The sequence below is a fragment of the Epinephelus lanceolatus genome, chromosome 9 (genome assembly GCF_041903045.1).
Source record: "Epinephelus lanceolatus isolate andai-2023 chromosome 9, ASM4190304v1, whole genome shotgun sequence".
Classification (NCBI taxonomy): Eukaryota; Metazoa; Chordata; class Actinopteri; order Perciformes; family Serranidae; genus Epinephelus; species Epinephelus lanceolatus.
The window spans coordinates 36,043,531-36,063,726 of record NC_135742.1 but is presented as its reverse complement, the minus strand read 5'-3'; the positions used below and the strand labels follow the sequence as shown (position 1 = coordinate 36,063,726).

The window sequence follows — 20,196 nt, the reverse complement described above, 5'->3', positions numbered from 1 at the left end:
TTTCTGCATCAATTTGTGGTGTATTTTCTTTAATTTTGTCAAAAATAAAAGACCACCGCTACTTTCATGTTTTTATTTTGGGGTGGGATGGGGGATAGCAAAAAAAAAAAAAAAAATCCCCAAATCCCCCCTACCCCCCAAAAATCTACACCCATGCCTAGGGACACGATTTTTGAGTTCAATACAGGATATGTGCTTGCTTTTTACAGAAATTAATATAAAGGTTGACAGCACTGAGGCTTTACAGATTAAAGTATTATTAATGGGCTACATAAACAATATGATTAGAAAAATAAACGAATTAAAACCTGCAAGATGTTGTTATTTTTTACAGGTGGTGGGAGTAGGGGGGCAACCAGTGGAATAGACCAAATAAGTAATTTCAGAAATTGCGCCTATGGCCGACAGTGACAGATATTTTAAATAAAAGGCTAATATATCATCTTAGCTCAAATCCTGTCTGTGAAATCCTGTATAATCTCATTACGTTGAGCAGTGGTATTATATAATGATGTGCGTATTAATGCAATCCGTGCATTCTGTGCACCGTATGGCACCAGGCTCAAAAAGTGGCATTGGTGGCTTAATGGCACCTCTGGTGGCATCCGCAGCTGCAGGTAAACTGCTGGCTGTCACTGCTGAAAACAAGGGTGCAGCTCTTTGACCACAAGAGTGAAGCACTGTACCACATCCGACACATCTACCAGTAGTTGTGTCAGTTCCATCGGATAATTCGTGTAATAAATGTAGCTCTGACGTATGTATTTGCAGTATCATTATTTCAACGTTTTTTTCCTGGTACTTAAATCAAAACGTCACGAGCAGACACGCCATTGTCTAACAAGCTTTATGTGTTCATTCAGATGTGTTTGCGCCCTCTGTTTCCCGTCGGACGGATAAGGGACGGAAACCAAACAGCCACGTAGTAAAAGCGAAAGGCGAAGCTCGCAAAAAGGTGAGCATTTAATGTCTTTAGTTACATTTACCGAAAATGTCATTTTACAATTTACACACGGGGTTTTGTAACATACTTACGTGACAGAAGGTAATGAGTTGATTTATATAAAATATTTGAGAAATCAGTCCTCTGCACTGGCGCTGACGATTCTAGCTAGCGAGTTAGCACATTTAGCTTGACAGGTTCCGTCGTAAACACATACAGCTAGCTAGCTAGCCGTCTCGCTAGCTCGTCTCGCTTTAAGTCTGCCCCCCCCTTGTCATTAGCCGGTAGAGTTTTACTAAACCCATTCAACACATGAGACAAATATAACAGTCGTTATATGTACGTTTGTCAGTTATCGCCTCGTCCATAGCTTATGTCTTATGAACTGGGGACTCTAGCAAGATAGTATGAAACCGTGCTGAACGGAGGCTAACGTGAGCTAACTGAAGAAACTCAGCTACTGTCGGACAGCCAACTTAGCAACACAGCCTTGGAGTCAACGGTTGTCATTAATAACTGAAGCATGCGATGGGTATATAACTTTAAACATGTAGGAGTACTGAATAATAACGCTGTCATCAAAATGTAAGCGGACAGCCGCTGTTAATAAAGAGAGAACAATATGCCAGACTCTTCTCAAAATCCATAAATGCAAATCTGGCCTCGTCTTTCGACAAATGTACACAGTAAGTATGGCTTATATTTATATGGATTGTTTGTGCAAATTCGGCAAACATGTATCAGAAGCAGCTGCTTTCACAAATAATGCGACATTCACCACAATCTGAACATAGCTGTAGTCTGACAGCTGAAAGGCGTGGATTTAAAGGCGTGTTTGTTGCTTGATAAGACGTATGTCTGACAGCCCTTACAGATTCCTACAGAGATTTAATTAACTGGATTTGTTCGAAGTAACTAAAACAATTAAATGTGAAACAGTCAGTTTTGGCCTGTCATTTGTGGTATCTGTTTCTCTGTGTCAAAGTAAAGGAATTCAATGTTAGTTGCTTGTTAATCTATATTTAACGTGACACAATCCAATTAACTACAAAGCCAGCTCGTTAGCCCTTGACTTCAGCTTGTGTTTAAATTAAAGCAGGCTGGGTTGTTACATAACATTATTACAGTCTAAAACAGATCACTTCTGAGGAGCTACAACTTCGTCTGTGTTGTATATTGATCTTTATATGGGTAATCTTCTCCAAACAATTGCTAACAATGTATACAGTCGATGCTTAACTTAATGTATTCTCTCTTCAGTGCTGTCTTTGTTCAGAAGTGTTCCTGGACACTGACATGGTCCCAGCTGACCTGCCTCCTAAGAAGATGGTCTTGTGAGAAGTTCTTTCCAAAGGATCACCAGCAGTATTGTGACTGTTCAGTTTCTTTATGGAAATGGATACTAACCAGTCAGAAGCAGTTCAAATGGAGGCTAATGCATATCAAGTGGACCATGTTATAAAATCCAAAGTAGAAGGTGAAACCCAGTTGAAACAACAAGGGCTGGAGGACACACAAAACACAGAAGGGGATATTCATAATGGTGAGTACTGAGGCTGTTATAATAGGATGCAATTAGGTAATTGTATATACGGGTATGTGCTGGAATAATGTCACAAAGTGATGCTGCCACCCTCACTACCACTTTATTCTCAAAAGGTGGCAGCTGTGACTTTGTAGAGCTTTGCTCCTTGAAGACAAAACTTAAACTAATGAATATCTTTAAAAAGTAAAGTGTATCTGGAAATGCAATGATTCCCATGGCAGAATGGAGGTTTTCTGACTCACTTGTATAAATGGCCCAACATCAGGGAAGTAATGTCACGGTACATAAAGCCTGTAGAGGCTGGTCTTATTCGAAAGCAGTATTTGTCTGTCAAATCACAAGGACTTGTCTGGGTCTGTGGACAGGTTTGTCAGAAATATTTAGATTTTATCGCATGTTTCATTCATAACAGTGCTTGGATTGGTAATGTTACGCAGCCCTTTTGAAAATGTCACTGTTATTCTAGCACGAAAGCATTGCTTTCAATATATGTATTTTCTGTGTGAATGCATGATTGAAAATGCAGATTATTGTGTGTTAGCCATTCAGGGGAAGTGGACGAGGTAATCCATATAAAGAGACCTCATGTGCGTAGTCTGGAAATCATTTTTGTGTTGGTCCCATTTGATACATTTTTCCACTGAAATTACTGCCCTTGTGCTGTGATCAGCTCGCTTCCAACACTGCTCTCTGATCTGCAAAGTTCTTTCCCCTTTAGGCATATTACTGGTAACACTTGTATCCTGCCATGCATGACCTGTTTTGGTGGCTACTACAAGGCCTGAGGCCTTCCACTGCTCCATGTTACACGGCTCTTTGGACTGATGTGTTAGATAGCTGAGCTGAATTCTAATTAGTCATCATCATGGGGCTACTATGCTCCTAGTCTTCAATGGTTAAGGTTTAGTAGAAGAAAAAATAAGATAGTACAAAGACGACTGAAAATATAGATTTTGATCTTTAAATGCTTCTGCGAAGTTGTGGGACATGCAAGAGACTTGGAAAAAAAAGAAAATGTTAAAATCAGTGCAGACGAGACAGAGATCCTGTCGGAACAACCATCACAAGGTTATTTTTCCCCAGACTTAACAAAGCTCCCTCCAAAACCATGGAAAGCATATTTTCACAGGCTGAACAAAACATCACCGAATTTGTTTGTGTTAAATCAGTGGTGTCCCCCTTTAATGTAAGTAGAATGTGGCCTTTATTTTCAATTGTAGGCAGTCAGTTTTAATAGTAGCATGAATGTATTTTTGACTAAATATGCAACAGTCTAAGGTAGCTTGTGAAAAACAGGAATTATTTGTTAAGATTTTAATTCAACTTATCTGCTGCACCAGGACTGTGTGGGTATGCTTTGATTAGAGTTTGACTGTGACCTGGAAACATATGTAAACAATCCCACCACTGTCATCAGGTTTTGATTAAAGTGTTTCTAAATTCTGATTGGTGCACAGACATAAGAGACAGTAACACCACTTATTTTCCCAGCAAAGCCGTTCCCATTTTAAACCAGTAACCAAAACTGTTCCATGTTTGGCAGAAAATTATGTGATCTTGTTTGACCTCATTGCCCATAGGTTAAAGCTGGTGGTGATATAGTTTTTCAGGGCCTTTCAATATGTTTGTCATGCAAGATGACCCCTTATTGTGCTCCTTGACACAAGAGAAGGTGTAGCTCCAGGGATGCATCAGTAGCCACGTGCTGCGTGGATGTTTCCAGCCACCTTTTTCACTCAAGCTAATGTAGCTTGACAGAGTTGCCCAGTCAGCTTGCCAAGTGGAGTAACATTCACATTGCAAGTCCACTTTATAAGAAGTTATCATGACTAATTGTTACATTCCTCAGGGCTTCTCTTCCCCCTTCTCTTTCAGGTCCTGTCAGTTTAGATGTGATGCCAAATGGAAACGGACTGGCAGAGGACTTTGGTGCTGCGGGGAACACCCACATAAATGGGCCCCTGCCTCCGACAGCCCCTCCCCAGAGCACCAGCTCCCCTGTCAACTCCCAGACCCAAGAGCCCTCCCCAGGTTTGGCTGCTTTTCCACCCATGATGCTAGAGAAGTCTGAGGGGGCTTCTAGTGCTGAGTTCACGGTTCACAAGGGTGATTCATTGCAGTCGCTCAGACTCAGTATGCCTATGCAGGAGACTGAATTGTGTAAGCATAAACCTACGTGGAGTGAATGCCCCCTCTATACCCCCCTGTATTTTAACCTCATTTTGCTGTGGGATGTTTTACTTTTTTGGCTCATGTACACATCTGTCCTAACTCCCTTGTCTGTGTATCATCTGAATAAAGTGACTCAGTGGGACTTTCTTTTAGTTGTTTGAGACTACCCCCCGTCTGCAACTTGCATCGACATTTGGTTGCTTTATTAGAATTTGGTGTGGGTGCTTCCTTTGGAACACTGTTTGGACTAATGGCTGTGATTTGGAACTAATCCCTGTCATGTTTTATCTTTTTGGTGGTATTTTAAAGTCAGGCACAGTTGCCTTGTTCACTGTTATGAAATGTAATATGTTTAGCTTTGGCACAAAGTGTGGTGATTTTGTTTGGCTCCACATTATAACTCCCACTCAGAATATATGTAGCGGCAGCACATGAATAATCCTGTTGCATCTCTTTTGATGGCACATGGAACATAACTGAACATCTGTTCAATGCATTTATAGACGTCTTCATTCAGCTCATTGTAATATTGGCAACACTAGCTGCATAGCTGTTGTAGTCATGATTAGTTTTTTAATCGATATAGCATGCTGCACCTTGTAAATTTTTGGTTGTGATGTGAAATGTAACACCCATACTGTTGCCTGCTGTAAAAATCTGCAGTAGCTTTCAGGAAACATTGAGACTGTTGCAGTGCAGTTTGTGACTAACTAGTAACTGTGGCGTGTACCAAAACGTGTCATGCCCAGGAAGTAACACGAGGAACTCCAATTTGAATAATTTGTTTACTTTTGCAAATTCTTAGTAGCTTCAAGTCTTGACCCAATACAACCAACATTATACTATTATTTGCATTGGATCAATGAGGCAGCATACGGCTCTTTGATAGGACTCAACTGTTACAGTCCTGTAGAATCAGGTTTTGTGTACATAAAGAGCTGCAGTGTAGTAGTGCAGTATGTGATGATGGATAACATTCCTCTTTTTGGCCTAACATACTTTCCCTTTAGCCAACCAGAAGCCATCACTGGAGATGGAGAATGAGGAAAAGATTCGTCTGGAGGCTCGCCGGCGTCTGGAGGAGCAACTCAAACAGTACAGAGTGCAGAGACATAAAGAGAGGGTGAGTGAATGGAGTAGCTGCCAGGTTACGGAGAGTGCCAACTCTTCTTCTATTTGTCCTCGAGGTCCTCATATTTCCAAAACCAGTTTGCAGCAGCTTCTGCATTATCTTAATGTGAAATTTTTGTCATCACACATCTATCTTTTTAAAAACTGAATATGCAGGATCAACTTGTGCTTCATGCTTTTGGACTTAGTCTCAGCTGAAGTTGGATACTAAAAGTGCTGTTTTCTTGAAAATGTAGCCCAGAAGCTAAACAGTTTAAGAGGTATAGAAGCTGCAGCTTTTCACGTAGGCATTGGTGTGAGTTTGGCTTCAGAGTGCCCTATATTTGTGGATTATTTCTTACTAGATTCTGTCAACTCTATTCCTCTTTTAATATGTTATACTCTGGGTTTTATGAGCAACCTTGTGTCAGATTATATCAGGATGGCAGTTCTATGGTTTGTGTCTTTCTGTTTCTAGTCTCACCGCACGACCCCCAAGATCAGGCCATTCAGCACTCTGGACCCAGAGCTCATGCTGCATCCTGAGGCTCTGCCCAGGGCCAGCACTGTTGCTATGACCAAGGAGTATTCCTTCCTGAGGACCAGTGTCCCCCGTGGTCCCAAACTGGGTAGCTTGGGAATTCCCCCTTCCAAGGAGAAAAAATCCAAATCACCCCGCCCAAACAAGATCTACTCGTTGGCTGACTACAAGTCCCCTGAGAATGATGGTGGAAATGGAGGAGGAGGTGGTGGTGGAGTAAGAACAGCAGACAACACCATGAGCTCCCTCCAGTCCACCATTAGCTCAGTGTCCACCTTGTCTGAGGTCAGTGTGATGTCGGAGGGCAGCACCCGTGAGACAGATGCACAGTCCTCTGCTTCGCTCCAGGGTGGTGATAATGTCTCAGAAATTGATGGCAGCGAATCAGGAACAAGGCCTGGGAACGACGGCAACGACAGTGACAGCTCGTCTTACAGCAGCGTGTCTACCAGAGGGACGTACGGGATGCTCTCCGCGGCCGTGGAAAGACAGCAGGGGCCCTACACAGTGGAGGGGAGGGAGATTGCCCCTGAGGCAATGGGTCAGTTCCCCTCCCTGCAGGAGGTGCTGCAGGCGGCCAGTGAAGAGCAACACCAGCTGGAGCTGGAGCAGGAGAGAGAAGGGACAGCGGAGCCTCGCAGCCGCAGGGACAGTTTCTCCAGCAGGTATTTGTCAACATTGTTGATGTTGTGTTTACAGCCCAATGAAAGACAATATTACATTGAACTGCAGTTCATTACATTGAAGGAGTTAGAACTTAAAAATGTTTGGCATTTTAGCTTGTTACTGTAGATCAGTGGTTCTCAACCAGGGGTCCTCGTGGGGGTTCCAGGGGGTACCCAGAAAAATGGGGAATGATTTTGTCACTATTTACAATAGAAGTGAATCCAGTGTGAGTAAGGGTCAGAGGAGCTACTACTCTGATCATGTTTGTAATCGTATCTAACAACCAAAATCTTTTGAGATGGATGTTCCTGAAGCTAAATCTAATCAAAAGGGGTGCTGCGACTTAATGTGTATCAATTTAGGATTTAATGACATGAAAAAGGTTGAGAGCCACTGCTGTAGATTAATTATAACAAGTAACTGATTATGTTAACTGCAACAATTTTTATTCTCAATCAGCTAAATGACTATTCATTGAGCACTTATGCTGTTTACATTTGTTTCAGTGTTTCTTTGGAGAGCTCAGTGATGGGCCACGATGAAATGCTGCAGGTGTTGAAAGAGAAAATGAGACTAGAGGGTCAACTGGAATCTTTGTCATCTGAGGCCAATCAGGTAATATAACACATTGGTTCTGAAATCATATTTCCCATTCCTTCCTCACAAATCACCCAACCATGCATATTGTGTACAGGAGTGGACAAAATAACAGAGAAACAATACAAGACATTAAAAACAGGACCATTACATACAACATCCTTAAAAAAGTTGCATAGGCTGAGGCTGTTTTGATAGGATGCAGTTCTTTTTATCAGTTATCATTAAATGGATAAGTGAAGGTTTACCAGTTGTATCTAGTATCTGTTTTTTCATTCACTGAAGTTTTACTTAAGTATGCTGACCGTGCTAGCTGTGTTTGCATAAATACTGCTTCTAATAATTTAACACCATAATATGTTGTGTACCATGTTCAACTTCACCTGTAAATGTCAGTAATGATGCTGCTAATAAATGCCAGATCATATATTACAGCATCCAAAATGATGAAATTTAATTTATTGGCTGTTAATTTATCTTGGCAGGCTGTTGAGACGACACTGTATTGTAAACCACAAATAAGATGATTTAAGTGCTCACCACACTGTCTTGTCTTCCAGGCTCTCAAGGAGAAGACAGAGCTTCAGGCCCAGCTCGCTACAGTAAATGCACAGCTGCAAGCCAAGAAGGAGGAGGCACAGGTCACCCAGGAGAAGCAGAGCGCCCTCACTACGGAGGTTGGCACACTGCGACAAAACTGCAGCCAGCTAGAGAAGGCCATGGTGGAGCTCCAGGGCAGTCTGGAGAACAAGAATGCCAGTCTAGCTTCACTAAGTAATGACCTAAAGGTGGCTGAAGACCAATACAACAGGCTGATGGGGAAGGTGGAGGAGATGCAAAACACTGTAACCTTGAGAGACAATACAGGTGAGAGACGGAGACCCAGAGAGCTCAGTGTAGTAATGAATAGTCAACATCTCTAATTGTGCTGTGAGTTAAATGAACCACCCAATATGGTGTTGACAAACACCCTGATTATTGGTTAACATATCCACAGAGATTAAATTAGATGTTTTGTTCTCACACTTTTACAGTTCAGGAGTTGCGTCAGCAGATGGCTGGTCTTCAGAGCCAGCTTCAACAGGTCCAACTGGAGCGCAGTACCCTACAGAGCCGGATGAAGACTTCCCAGGCTGAAATTGACTCACTCCAGCAGCTCAGACAGTGGTACCAGCAGCAGCTAGCCCTGGCCCAAGAGGCAAGAGTACGACTGCAAAGCGAAATGGCCAACATGCAGGTATAGTTGATGCAAATGCGGTTGATTTTTGATAAAGGCTTGACATTTGTTAGACAAGAGTCGACATGACACTTTGTTGTTTTTATCTCTCCCAGGCTGGACAAATGACTCAGATTGGTGTCCTGGAACATCTGAAGATGGAGAATGTGACTCTGTCCCACCAGCTCACTGAGACCCAACACCGCTCCATCAAAGATAAAGAGCGTATTGCTGTTCAGCTGCAGAGCATTGAGGTATACTTTGGAGCGTTCCTTTCTGAATGTGCTATCATTGATTTGTGAAGTCTTCATATCCACTCAATAAACAACCAATACCTGAAGGTCATTTGAAGTCAGTCTATCATATTGTGTAAAATATTGTGATATATAATTAATATTGTGTTTACTGTGTGTGACCTAGGCTGACATGCTGACCCAGGAAGCTAATTATAAGCAGATCCAGGATGCAAAGAGCATGGTGGAAGATGATCTGCAGCACAAACTGGAGGAGTTTGAGGATGAACGAGAACGCTTAACTAAACTGGCCAACACAGCCAGCACCCTGGAAAGGGAACTAGAGCAGGTAGTCATTTGTTCTCCACCTTCTATGGGCAGTAAACATGTGTATTGTGTTCTGCTCTAACCTGCCTTTCACACTCTGTTCCTTTTAGGCAAACTTGACGCTTTCCCAGAAGGACGTGCAGCTGCAGTCACTCCAGAAAGAGCATCTAGATCTGATGCGCCAGCTGACCACCACTCAGGAGAACTTGCACACCAAAGAGCAGTCCATCAACCAGCTGGAAGCCCGCTACCTGGAGCTGGAGGCCCAGCTGGCTGAGCTGCAGACGGAGAGCAGTGCCAAGGATGACAACATCCAGTACCTGCAGAACGAGAAGATTGTCCTGGAGGTAGCGCTGCAGGCAGCCCGGGCCGATAAGAGCCAACTTGACGAGAGCGCTGAACGGCTCGGTGAGGATGTTCTGGTTGCTTCAGATGTCTTGGATCAGCTTCGACAGGAAGTCCAGGTCAAAGCCAATCAGGTATGATACAGGAGGGAGGTGAAAAAACACAAATGAAACTTGAGATAGCATGGGGGAAAAAAAATGTATGCCTGATTAAACCATTATCAGTGACTTCACAGCAAATATTGACTTTCCCTAATGGGTTTGGACAAGATTATATTTCCATCTACTTCTGTAGTGATACCTTGAGGCACAAATGTTATGGTTAAATATTTTCATGGCCTTGGTGAGCAGTAATTCTTTTGGCATAAAGCATTGTAGAAATTGCTGAGCTGCTAGTAACGTGATTAGACATGACATTTCTCAAAATCTTGTCTCTGCATCCTTTTTGATGAAGGAGTGCATTTTCCATTCAGCTCCAGGAGCCAAATCTAAGAATTTAAACATAATTCAAGTAACTTGTTGCATCTATTTTTTTTCCTTTTGGAGTTACCGCTCCACCACGATATAGTAAAAATTTAAGGCCTTTCTTACAGATTGAAACTCTTCAACAAGAAAATAATTCCCTTAAGAAACAAACGCAGAAACTGAAGGAGCAGTTTCAGCAACAAAAGGTAAGACATCTCCCTTTCTCTTGTACTAGCACTGTACTAGTCTCTCTTATTGGGCAAAGTTTGTGGAAGCCAGTTAAGACTGTGTAGACTTCACATACATTTATTATTTTTTTATCTCTGAAACCTCCCAGCTGGCTAAGGCTGATGCTGATGCTGTCGTAGGAGGATGTATTGTAGAGCCAGATGGTTGTCATCTCAGACGGGTGCTGGTTGACACGCCTCATTGGATTGTGCAGCAGTGGATGCTGCTTATTTTGCATCAACAGGCTGTCATAAAGAGGGTGGAGTTTATAGACAGAATGACAGAAATGTGCATTGTATTGGATTTCTTTCAAGTCTTGAGTTTTTGTATAGCCATCACACTTGTGTATTAACATTCATCTCGGTCCATCAAAATGTATTTGGCTGCTTTCAGGAAAGCAGAAAAAGAAAAATCTGGCTGCATCGTCATCTAATGTGCTTCTTCATCGCATCTAAAGCAACTATATTAGGGAGAAGTCAGTGATGTGTTGGATACTGTAGCTTGATTGACTACTTGTTAAAGGTTCACAGGATAGAGGGAAACAAGTAAGATGAGGTATGTGGATGCTTTGCACATTTTTGATTTGAAAATAAGTGAGAAAATTTAATCTGCTCTATTTGTGCAAAAATGCAGGTTCTTAAAGGCACAAACACAAAAAGTATTGAACTGATAGCTACTCTGGTCTCGGTGTGTTTCATGATTTTATATTTCTTTGTTCCTATATAATACAGCTGCACATGGCACACTTGTACAGCTGCACTTACATTAAAAATTGTGAAGCTATTTGAAAAATAAGCTTAAAAGCTCTGCATTAACAAAAACAGCTGCATCCCAGCGTCCCTGTCGTGGTTTCCTGTAATATTTTTTAAAATGTCCTGCTGTCTTTATTGTGTGTGTTTCTACTGGGAACCAACACAGGACAAAAAAATAAAGCCTGTACAATTCCATATGTACAGGCCTTCTTTCTCAGTTTGTCATAATCCTGTGCAGTGTTTCCTGTGGAACAAGAGGGTCACCGTGGGGGCAGTGTTCGCCTATAGGGTGTTAAAACTGTAATGCTATGGTGTTGTTTCTTACTAGGATACAGGCCATATGTGTAGTACACAAGTAGGGTATTTGCTTTGTTTTTTATTTGTTTAGTGTTATATATGTTTAAGTCTATTATTAGATCCCTTTAATGCAGACTCAATCGCAGCACAAAAACATTGAGGTGTTTTAAGGGAAGTTTTTTAAGTGTCCAGCTGAGTCCAGACAGACCCCTATACAGACCCCTGACCCCTGGAGAGAGTCCAATCCAATCAGCTATAGAGTACTTTAGGGAACTGCTATTACTGTTGCTGTACAGTAAGGCTGCAATTAACCATTATTATCGTTGTTGATTAATCAGTTGATTGTTTTCGTGATTAATCAATTTGTTGTTTGGCCTGTGAAATGTGGAAAAAAATGTGGATAGATGTTTCCCAAAACCCAAGATGACGTCGTTAAATCCCTTGTTTTGTCCACAACCTGAAGATATTCAGTTTACTGTCACAGATGAGTAAAGAATGGGGCATCGGTGGCTTAGCAGATAGAGATATAAATACAGATATAAAGGCAAAAATGCCCCCAAAAAAATCTTTAAAAAAATTAAAAAAAAATAGATGAGTAAAGAAACCAGAAAGTATTCACACTTAAGAAGCTGGAATCAGAGGATTTTGACTTTTTTCCCCCTAAAAAATTTCTCAAACCGAATAATCCTTTCTCAACTTAGCTTCTAATTAATTTAATAATTGACAACTAACTGAGTAATCCGTTGATCGCTACAACTCTATAGAACAGTGATACTTAGAGGCAGTTTGTACAACAGGATGTGTGATTTTGGTGTTACCTCTTGGTTATAAAATAAATCTAGCAAATATAGCTTGCTCTAGATGTAGTAGGTTTGGAGCCATTTTAATTTAGTAATGTTTAAATATATTGTAGAGAGAGAGAGACAGCCTAATAGAGAACCAACGCAACAACACATAACAGCTGGAGTTCATTTCCTCTCCTCACACTGCCTTTTTATTTAGTCCAACATTTCATTCGTTTTTTTTTCTTTACAATTTATGTTGCCAAAAAAGTCCATTGAATTGAAAGAGACAGAGAGAGAACGCTCATGTGGACAAGCAAGAGGGAGGAGAGAGAAAGGACAAAGGACGTGATAGAAAAACTTTCCTTGATCATAAAGGCAAATGTTATTTAGCAATCCACTGGTCTATCAGTGAATTGTATGAACTGCACTGCAGACTGGATTCTCTACGAACAGTGACAAACAGATTGACGACTGACTCATAGCCCCAAAGTGTGGGTCGAATGTGCATTGACAAGTTCATGTTATATACGTCTGTGTATTTATTTATTCATTTTTTGGGTGGTGGCAAAGATTTAGCCGTGGCGTCGCCATAACTGAATTCTACCAGTGGAAATTTATCTCTCAAGCCTAGAGATGATGTAGTGTGGGCTTCACATCCTGTTGCAGTCCTTTCTCCTGCATTGTTTCTACAGTATGTTGTGAAAAATATTTTGCCTGCTCTCTCAGTCAAGACAAATATGAGACTTAAATGGAGATCAGTTCATTGATGAGACACATGGTTATTGCCCTTTACAGGTGATGGTAGAGGCCTACCGTCGGGATGCCAGCTCCAAAGACCAGTTGATCAGTGAGCTCAAGTCCACCAAAAAACGTCTGTTGGCGGAGGTGAAGGACCTGAAGCAGGAGGTGCTGGGCGTTCAGGGGGAGAAGCAGAAGGCAGAGTTGGAGCAGGCCCGGCTGCAGAAGGAGGTGGTGAGAGTCCAGGAGCAGATGAACAACATGGAGGCCCATCTGCAAGCCATTCAGACGGAAAGGGATCAGCTAGAAACCCAGGTCCAGGTAATTATAAACATTGATATTTGTTTAATATTTCTTACCAAGTCTACTTCACTAAGTACTTAAACAATAAAAGTAAAATAAATATTTATGTTTTGGCTGTAGTATAAGTGGGTGCAATTAAACAGTTTTCTTGTGTGAAATTAAAGTGTGAATCCTGTTGTAATGTGAACTGTTCTGTTTTTCTCCCACTCCAGTCTCTACAGTTCGATCAGAGCCAGCTAGCAGCAGTGACAGAAGAGAACGAAGGCCTGAGGAAACAGGTGGAGCAAATGGAGGGAGAAGCCAAAAAGTGAGTCATGTGCTGCATGGAGTTTTGGAGAGCTTGAATGACTCCCACAGTAAGGACTTGGACCATGGTGCATATCTCTGTTATCAAGTGATATTTATAAATATAAACAAAGGGCATTGCTTATACAATACCTGATCTTCACACAGACATATGAGTCAGTACATGTGGTTTGAAAAATCCATCTATCCACATCATTTTGCTCTGTGTGTTATCTAAATCTGCAAATTAAATGTGATTTTTAAAGATGTACAGTCTGTATGTCTACATCTTGTGTTCATGTTTGTATGGTCTGCTGTCAGAACAACCTCATTTCCCCATTTAAGTTAATGTCTTATCTGCATCAAATAGGGCCATCTCAGAGCAGAAGGTGCGTATGAAGCGGCTGGGGACAGATTTGACTAGTGCTCAGAAGGAGATGAAGGCCAAACACAAGGCCTATGAGAATGCTGTGGGCATCCTGAGTAGGAGGCTCCAGGAGGCTCTGACTGACAAGGAGACGGCCGAGGCAGAGCTGGTCAAACTCAAGGCCCAGGTGTCGGATGGGGGAAACAGCCAGGTCTTACAGGTACAGTATAAACCTGCCAGACCTTTACAGTTCCATGAAAAATTCACAGATACGACATGTAGTTCGACACAGAGTGCCAGGCAATTAGCAGAAAAGTTGTTATTAAAAAAAGGGTACACTATCTTTGTGGCATGACTGAATGAAGTATAAAATAATAATAATAATCTTACCACTATTGATATTAAGGCTGAAAAATATATGTCACTATTTTGCATTCCTAATCCAAGTTATGGAGTATCTTTATTTAGTTAGCTTCTTGTGCTGTAAGTGCTTCCCCACAGTCTGAAGGATGAACAATATTATAGGTAATTGTTTTTTTTTACTGTCAGTCCACAGTAACAAGAACATCATCTTAAAAAAACATGAATAAAATAGCATTCAGTCTACTCTTGTCCTTGACTCATATTTCTTTATCATAAAGATATCTGTCATCTCGTGAACAATCCTGGAAAACTGCACCTGCTCACTAACTGAAATGTATTGAAATACAATTTGGTTTTATTTGTCATCCAGGAGAAGATTAAGGCTCTGCAGGCTGAGCTGCAGGCTGTGACCAACAGTAAGACTATGCTAGAGAAGGAGCTGCAGGAAGTCATCACTCTCACCTCCACAGAGCTGGAGGAGTACCAGGAGAAGGTTATGGAGCTCGAGGATGAGGTGAACAATTATCATTTTGTGTCAGTTTGTGTTGATATATTCAGTGTTTTGAACAAGACCGCTCATTTTGTCCAATGAGAAATTACTGTTTCTGGTATTTTTAAATTGTATGATGCTGATCACAACTTCATATGAGCAGTATGTTTACATATCTGTAATCATTCAATTAATGTATACTATTTTGTATTAATGACATGAATTGATTTCACAGCTTCAAGAGTCACGATGCTTCAAGAAGCGGATTCGAAAGTTAGAAGATGCCAACAAGAAGCTAGCACTCGAGCTGGAACATGAAAAAGGGAAACTGGCTGGATTGGCTCAGTCTCACAGTACACTGCGGGAACATTCCAACATTTTGGAGTCTGCCTTAGCTAAAAGAGAGGCAGATCTCGTCCAGCTCAACTTACAGGTGAAAAATTAGTTTCCATCGTATAATGTTGATATATTTTTTGATCACCGCTGTGTTGCTATATGTTGTGTTACCCTCATACCTTTCAACCAAAATAGAAAATTTTGGTTGAAAGGTTAAATATGCACTTTTTAATTTTATTTTACAGAATATTGTTTTCCCATTTATCCTTTTAACAGGTCCAAGCTGTTCTGAAGCGTAAAGAGGAGGAGGACCAGCAAATGAAGCAAGTAGTACAAACTCTACAGCTTGCTTTGGAAAAGGAGAAAACCAAAGTCAATGACCTGAAAGAACAGGTAGGATTTCTAAGTAATACACAAACATACAGTTTACTCTCCTTTTTAGGTTTGAATGCACACTACTCATTTCATTTTGACCTTTCAAATGATTTCAAAGAGTCATTAATTTGAATGCATGTGAATATTTGTTTTGAAGTAATTTGCCTGACACAAGGCACAGTCAGACTCCTCTAAGAAATATAAAAGATAGAAAGCTGAGTTGTTACAAGTATCTTTAGTAAATATGGTAGCTTTTGCCTTTTCACACTCGTCTTTGATCTGGAGCATTTGACTTTCCTGGGGCGGTTGTACTGATATGATGTGTCCTTTAGGTGGCAGCAGCAAAGGCTGAAGCAGCCCACAATAGACGGCACTACAGGGCAGCCATGCTGGAGCTGTCAGAGATCAAGAAGGACCTGCAGGCCAAAGAGGACCTGGTCAAAGCTCTGCAGAAAGAATCCCACAAACTACAGTATGTATATTTGCCTGATTAAAGAAAACAGCGACTTTTGGCAAATTACTTTTTTAGATCTAATATTGAGTTGCAAAATCTGTAGCAGTTGTATATCTTACCACTAATTTGTCATTATATACATCACACTCTGCAGGGCTCAGGATGAGCAGCATGCTCAGGAGGTTTCCAGGTTCCAAGAGGAGCTGGCCGAGGCTCATTTACAGCTCCAGATCCTCCAGAAACAACTGGATGAGGAACTGGCCAAGCAGCCCCTCACTAACCAAGAGGTAAGGATTCTGAACGAGGGTTAGACTGAAATATTTAGCTGATGACCTTTATTTAAATGTCTTGACAAAAAGAATTGATGGCCATCTACCTCTAATATGATAGACACAATGCGGTTTGTTTGATTGTATTAATTTACTTATAATTAGTATGATATAGCCTGAGTTTATAAATGATGACATTTTGACTATGAACTCTTATCGTTGTCCTTAGTTTTCATAAAGAGTTGTGGGGTTCGAGTACTCTAAAATCTGTTTCAGAATTAAGCCCCATTCATCACCTGCACTGAAAACCAGAAATTATCTAGACATTACTCATTTGGATCCGACATTGAACGGACTTCCTCCTGCCAGCTCCCCAGAACAAACTCAATGTAATTTCCAACTGAGCCCATTTGTGGATAGAGCAGATAAATTGTCTGGAGAATTCACAGCATGTTGATGACGTTTCTATCATATGGGTCATGTGAAACGTGAGGAAAACTAACATCCAAGGGTGAAGAAGAAGGGTTATTCACACAAAGACTGCAACCAAAATGTCTAAGTGGAAAGATGACCAAATTCTAAACTTCTGTTGGTAAGGGCAGAGGCTGAAATCATCTGACAAATTCAAGGAACAGCAAAAGCATGTGTGAAAGGGAAACTCGGGACAACATCCAGACCTGATTTCTTGGATAATGTCAGGAGTTCATATGGCGCGACAGCTTTAATTTAAGCCATCACTTGTTATTGGAGAACAGCTCTCAGTGACACTGATGTCCGACATTGGCTCCCTCAGGTTGAGGACCTGAAGTGGGAGGTTGAGCAGAGGCAGAGGGAGATCGAGGCTCAGAAGCAGCAGGTGGAGATGATGGAGCAGTGTCAGCACAGGGAGCTGGACAACCTACAGAGAGCTCTGCAGGCAAGTATTCACTTGATGGTAAAAGATGGATAGAAAGCTTGCTCCTTAACTTCCCCTTTTCAGAATGGTTTATAACTAACAAACATTACTCACTATCTCAGAACATCAAGGTGGAGCTGGAGTCGGTGCAGGATGAGCTGAGCAACACCAGGAAGGACAAATTTATGTTGCAGGCCAAAGTGGGTGAGCTGAGAAACAGCATGAAGACGGTCTTACTGCAGAACCAACAACTCAAACAGGACTTCAAACAGAGCCGTCTAAGGAAGGTAAGACACCTTATTTTTCACTGTGACAGTTTTTGTGTTTTTTCACAAACTGTCCAGCCACCACACCTGGACAGTTTAGGGAAAACACTAAATATTTGTACTATTTTAAACAATATTTGTATTTGCTTAGCTGCTGTAATTTACTCTTAATACATCTAATCAGCCATTATTGGCCCTTGGCCCACTCAAATACTAGTCAGGCTGTAGTGTTTAGTCATTCTTTAATAGTCTTGTCATGAAGGCCTTCAGGTGTTTGAATATTTAACATTGGTTATATAAAAATTTTAAATATATTACAACTGAAGTAATTGAAAAACTGTATGTCAGTGTTGTTGCATGTCTCATGGACAGCAGTGAGTAATGGCTGGTTTTAAACAACTGGGGTGTACCCATTACTTCCATGAGTAATGCTTACAAAGCCTCCACCCTCTTCTCAGAAAGATTTAAAGGCCAGTGTTCCAAATAATAAATACCTGCTTAAGATAAATGACTAAATGCATCCCTGTAATGATGGTTTTGTTGGAGCAGCAGCGCATGGAGCTGAAGAGTGAGGGGAACCCATCCAACCCAGTGACACCCGTTAAGATTCCAGACTGCCCGGTGCCTGCCTCGCTGTTAGATGAGCTGCTGAAACCATCAACTTCTGTCAACAAAGAGCCCCTCAACAACCTGCACAACTGTCTGCGGCAGCTCAAGTAAGCCTAACAGAAAGACTTGGTTAACATAACCAACGTACCTACATGAAGTTTTTTCTTGTGTAGTGCCAAGCAGCTATCCAAATGCCAGAATACATGCAATGTCTTTTTTTTCTCAGGGAGGAGATGGACAGCCTCCAAAGGCAGATGGAGGAACACACAGTAACAGTACATGAGTCAATGAGCTCATGGACAAACACAGAGGAGGGACTGGCTCAACTGCAGCTTCAAAACGTCTCCAAATCACCAACGCCGCTACACAACATGGTGGTGGAAAATAATAATGAAGCGGAACAGCAGCAGTCATAACAGAAGAACTTTTCTCAGGCCATTAGAGGGAGAGTGGAGTTTTATCCACAAAGGCACTTTTTAGCCCCTTTATTCCCTTTCTCTTTTCTTAACAATTGCTGCCAACATTTGGCATTCTCCCATCAGCACATAAGTGCTTTCGCAGAGTAATACTTTATATACCATAGCTTTATTCTTTCTTCTTTATTTGACAGTTGTTTATATTTTTGTTATGCTATTGTCACATTTATTTATTTAGAGTTAAGGAGCTAAAATCTATCTGACAGCCTCTCTAAGAGGATCCCCCTTCAACAAATATGGTCTAGTTTAACTGAGCTGTTGGGCTAGTTTTTCCTGTTTAGTTGGCAGTTTTTCACACTAAAAGGTATTTTGACATCATCACCCTCCTCATAATATGAAATCAGTGGCTTTGATGCTACTTCATGATGGCTGACATTATTTAAAAAAAAAGTGTTTTTGGTGACAGAAGCAACCCATTATTCTGTCACCAGAGTGGCTATGAACTGTTCTTCCATTTCTTTGTGCCTGTGTGAATGAGTGAAGTTGCCCATCTATGATTTAACTGACGTGGTTACACATTCACATGGTCTCTAAGCAGTTGATGAAACATCATCACTCCATTTCATGAAGTTAAAAGTCATGCACAATTGTGGGTCAGTTGTTTTGTAATAACTCTTGTTAAAATGCAGTGTTTCTTACATTTGTTGTAACCATATCACCTTGGGTTCTAACATTAATCTTCTCAGTTATATATGGAGGTGTTTTCTAGCATGGACTGCAGTAATTTGTACGCAAAAAAGCCTTAAGCAATCTTTAATATGCTGTAAAAGACTAAGTTGGTTTGAATGAGCATATTTCTGGTGAGGATGTGTGTGCAAGATGTAATATGTTATATTGTATATGTGTGCAAATCCTTACTGAAGAATGGTTTATTGTAAAATAAGTGAGTCACATCAACTGAAATTGCACACTAGATGATCAGAAGTTAACTGACGAAGGGAGAAAGTTGTACTATGAAGCAGAAATGTTATTACTTCTAGCAGCAGGTGCAATCAGATGTGTTCATTTTCTGTTACATTTGGTACATATTGTATTTACAAAAAAATTACTACCCCCGAATCGGATGTCATTCATGTTTTATGGCTGTTTCATGGTTATGGGGATAACTTAATTGTTTCCAGAGGTTAATATATATATAAATACATTTCCTTTTTTGTTTGATTGTAAAGTCATCATAATTGTTTAATAGTGTAACAAAGACAAAATAGAAAATATCAAATGCAAACCATAAGTCAAAGCCGATAGTAATTCTGGTACAGCTGCGCTAAAATTTCTGTGTGGAGGGGTCTTTGGATGGTACAGTAGCTTTCTGCATGCAACTGTGCTGCAGCTGCTTTGTTGGTGCTCATTATCACACTAACAAACTTTTCTAAACACTGTTGTATGCTTATGAATTTCCAAAGGGACAATAAATACTGGTATTTTGAGGAGAATGCTTACAGAAGATTATAACAAATATATTGATATACTGTGTTCTAAAAAAAATCTCTTGGACTGTATCTTCCAAACTACCTTTCACTGTAACGTCAGGTAGTATGTAATATCATTTGCTATGGGGCACCTGCGCTCAGTGCATAAACCTTGCTGTATCTGCTTTTTTTTTTTTCAAAGATTGGAATTGATTCATTCCTATGTTTTAACATTTGTTTTGGGAGATGTGATTGTATTTATCATAAAATTGCACTATTCATCAGTCATTATAGTTTGTGTTCATTCATTATATCTTGTCTACACAGACTTTTAAATAG

General features: G+C 40.8%; 1 protein-coding gene across 2 annotated transcripts; it reads left to right on the top strand.

The window, feature by feature from the left end:
• The first annotated feature begins 845 nt into the window (after positions 1 to 845).
• Positions 846 to 20,142, top strand: golga3 (golgin A3). 2 transcript variants are annotated; one of them, XM_033619935.2, is made up of 24 exons: positions 846 to 955; positions 2,204 to 2,486; positions 4,365 to 4,520; positions 5,672 to 5,784; positions 6,250 to 6,977; positions 7,485 to 7,593; positions 8,136 to 8,442; positions 8,610 to 8,812; positions 8,908 to 9,045; positions 9,212 to 9,373; positions 9,462 to 9,830; positions 10,289 to 10,366; positions 13,018 to 13,281; positions 13,476 to 13,570; positions 13,919 to 14,135; positions 14,649 to 14,792; positions 15,004 to 15,201; positions 15,381 to 15,497; positions 15,812 to 15,951; positions 16,088 to 16,220; positions 16,996 to 17,118; positions 17,220 to 17,384; positions 17,913 to 18,079; positions 18,199 to 20,142. In XM_033619935.2, exons 2-24 carry the CDS (start codon positions 2,333 to 2,335, stop codon positions 18,386 to 18,388), a joined length of 4,470 nt encoding a protein of 1,489 aa, XP_033475826.2. In that variant the 5' UTR covers positions 846 to 955; positions 2,204 to 2,332; the 3' UTR covers positions 18,389 to 20,142. The 2 variants fall into 2 exon arrangements, with proteins under 2 accessions (XP_033475826.2, XP_033475824.2); XM_033619933.2 differs by having other exon boundaries at positions 4,365 to 4,649.
• The last annotated feature ends 54 nt before the right edge of the window (positions 20,143 to 20,196 follow it).

What these genes read in the sequence shown, in the direction of transcription:
- golga3 (XM_033619933.2), top strand. Translation starts at nt 2,333, where the DNA reads ATGGAAATGGATACTAACCAGTCAGAAGCAGTTCAAATGGAGGCTAAT. An exon ending in AAAGAATCCCACAAACTACA is followed by an intron (nt 15,952 to 16,087) that starts GTATGTATATTT and finishes CACACTCTGCAG; the next exon opens with GGCTCAGGATGAGCAGCATG. An exon ending in AACAGAGCCGTCTAAGGAAG is followed by an intron (nt 17,385 to 17,912) that starts GTAAGACACCTT and finishes TTGTTGGAGCAG; the next exon opens with CAGCGCATGGAGCTGAAGAG.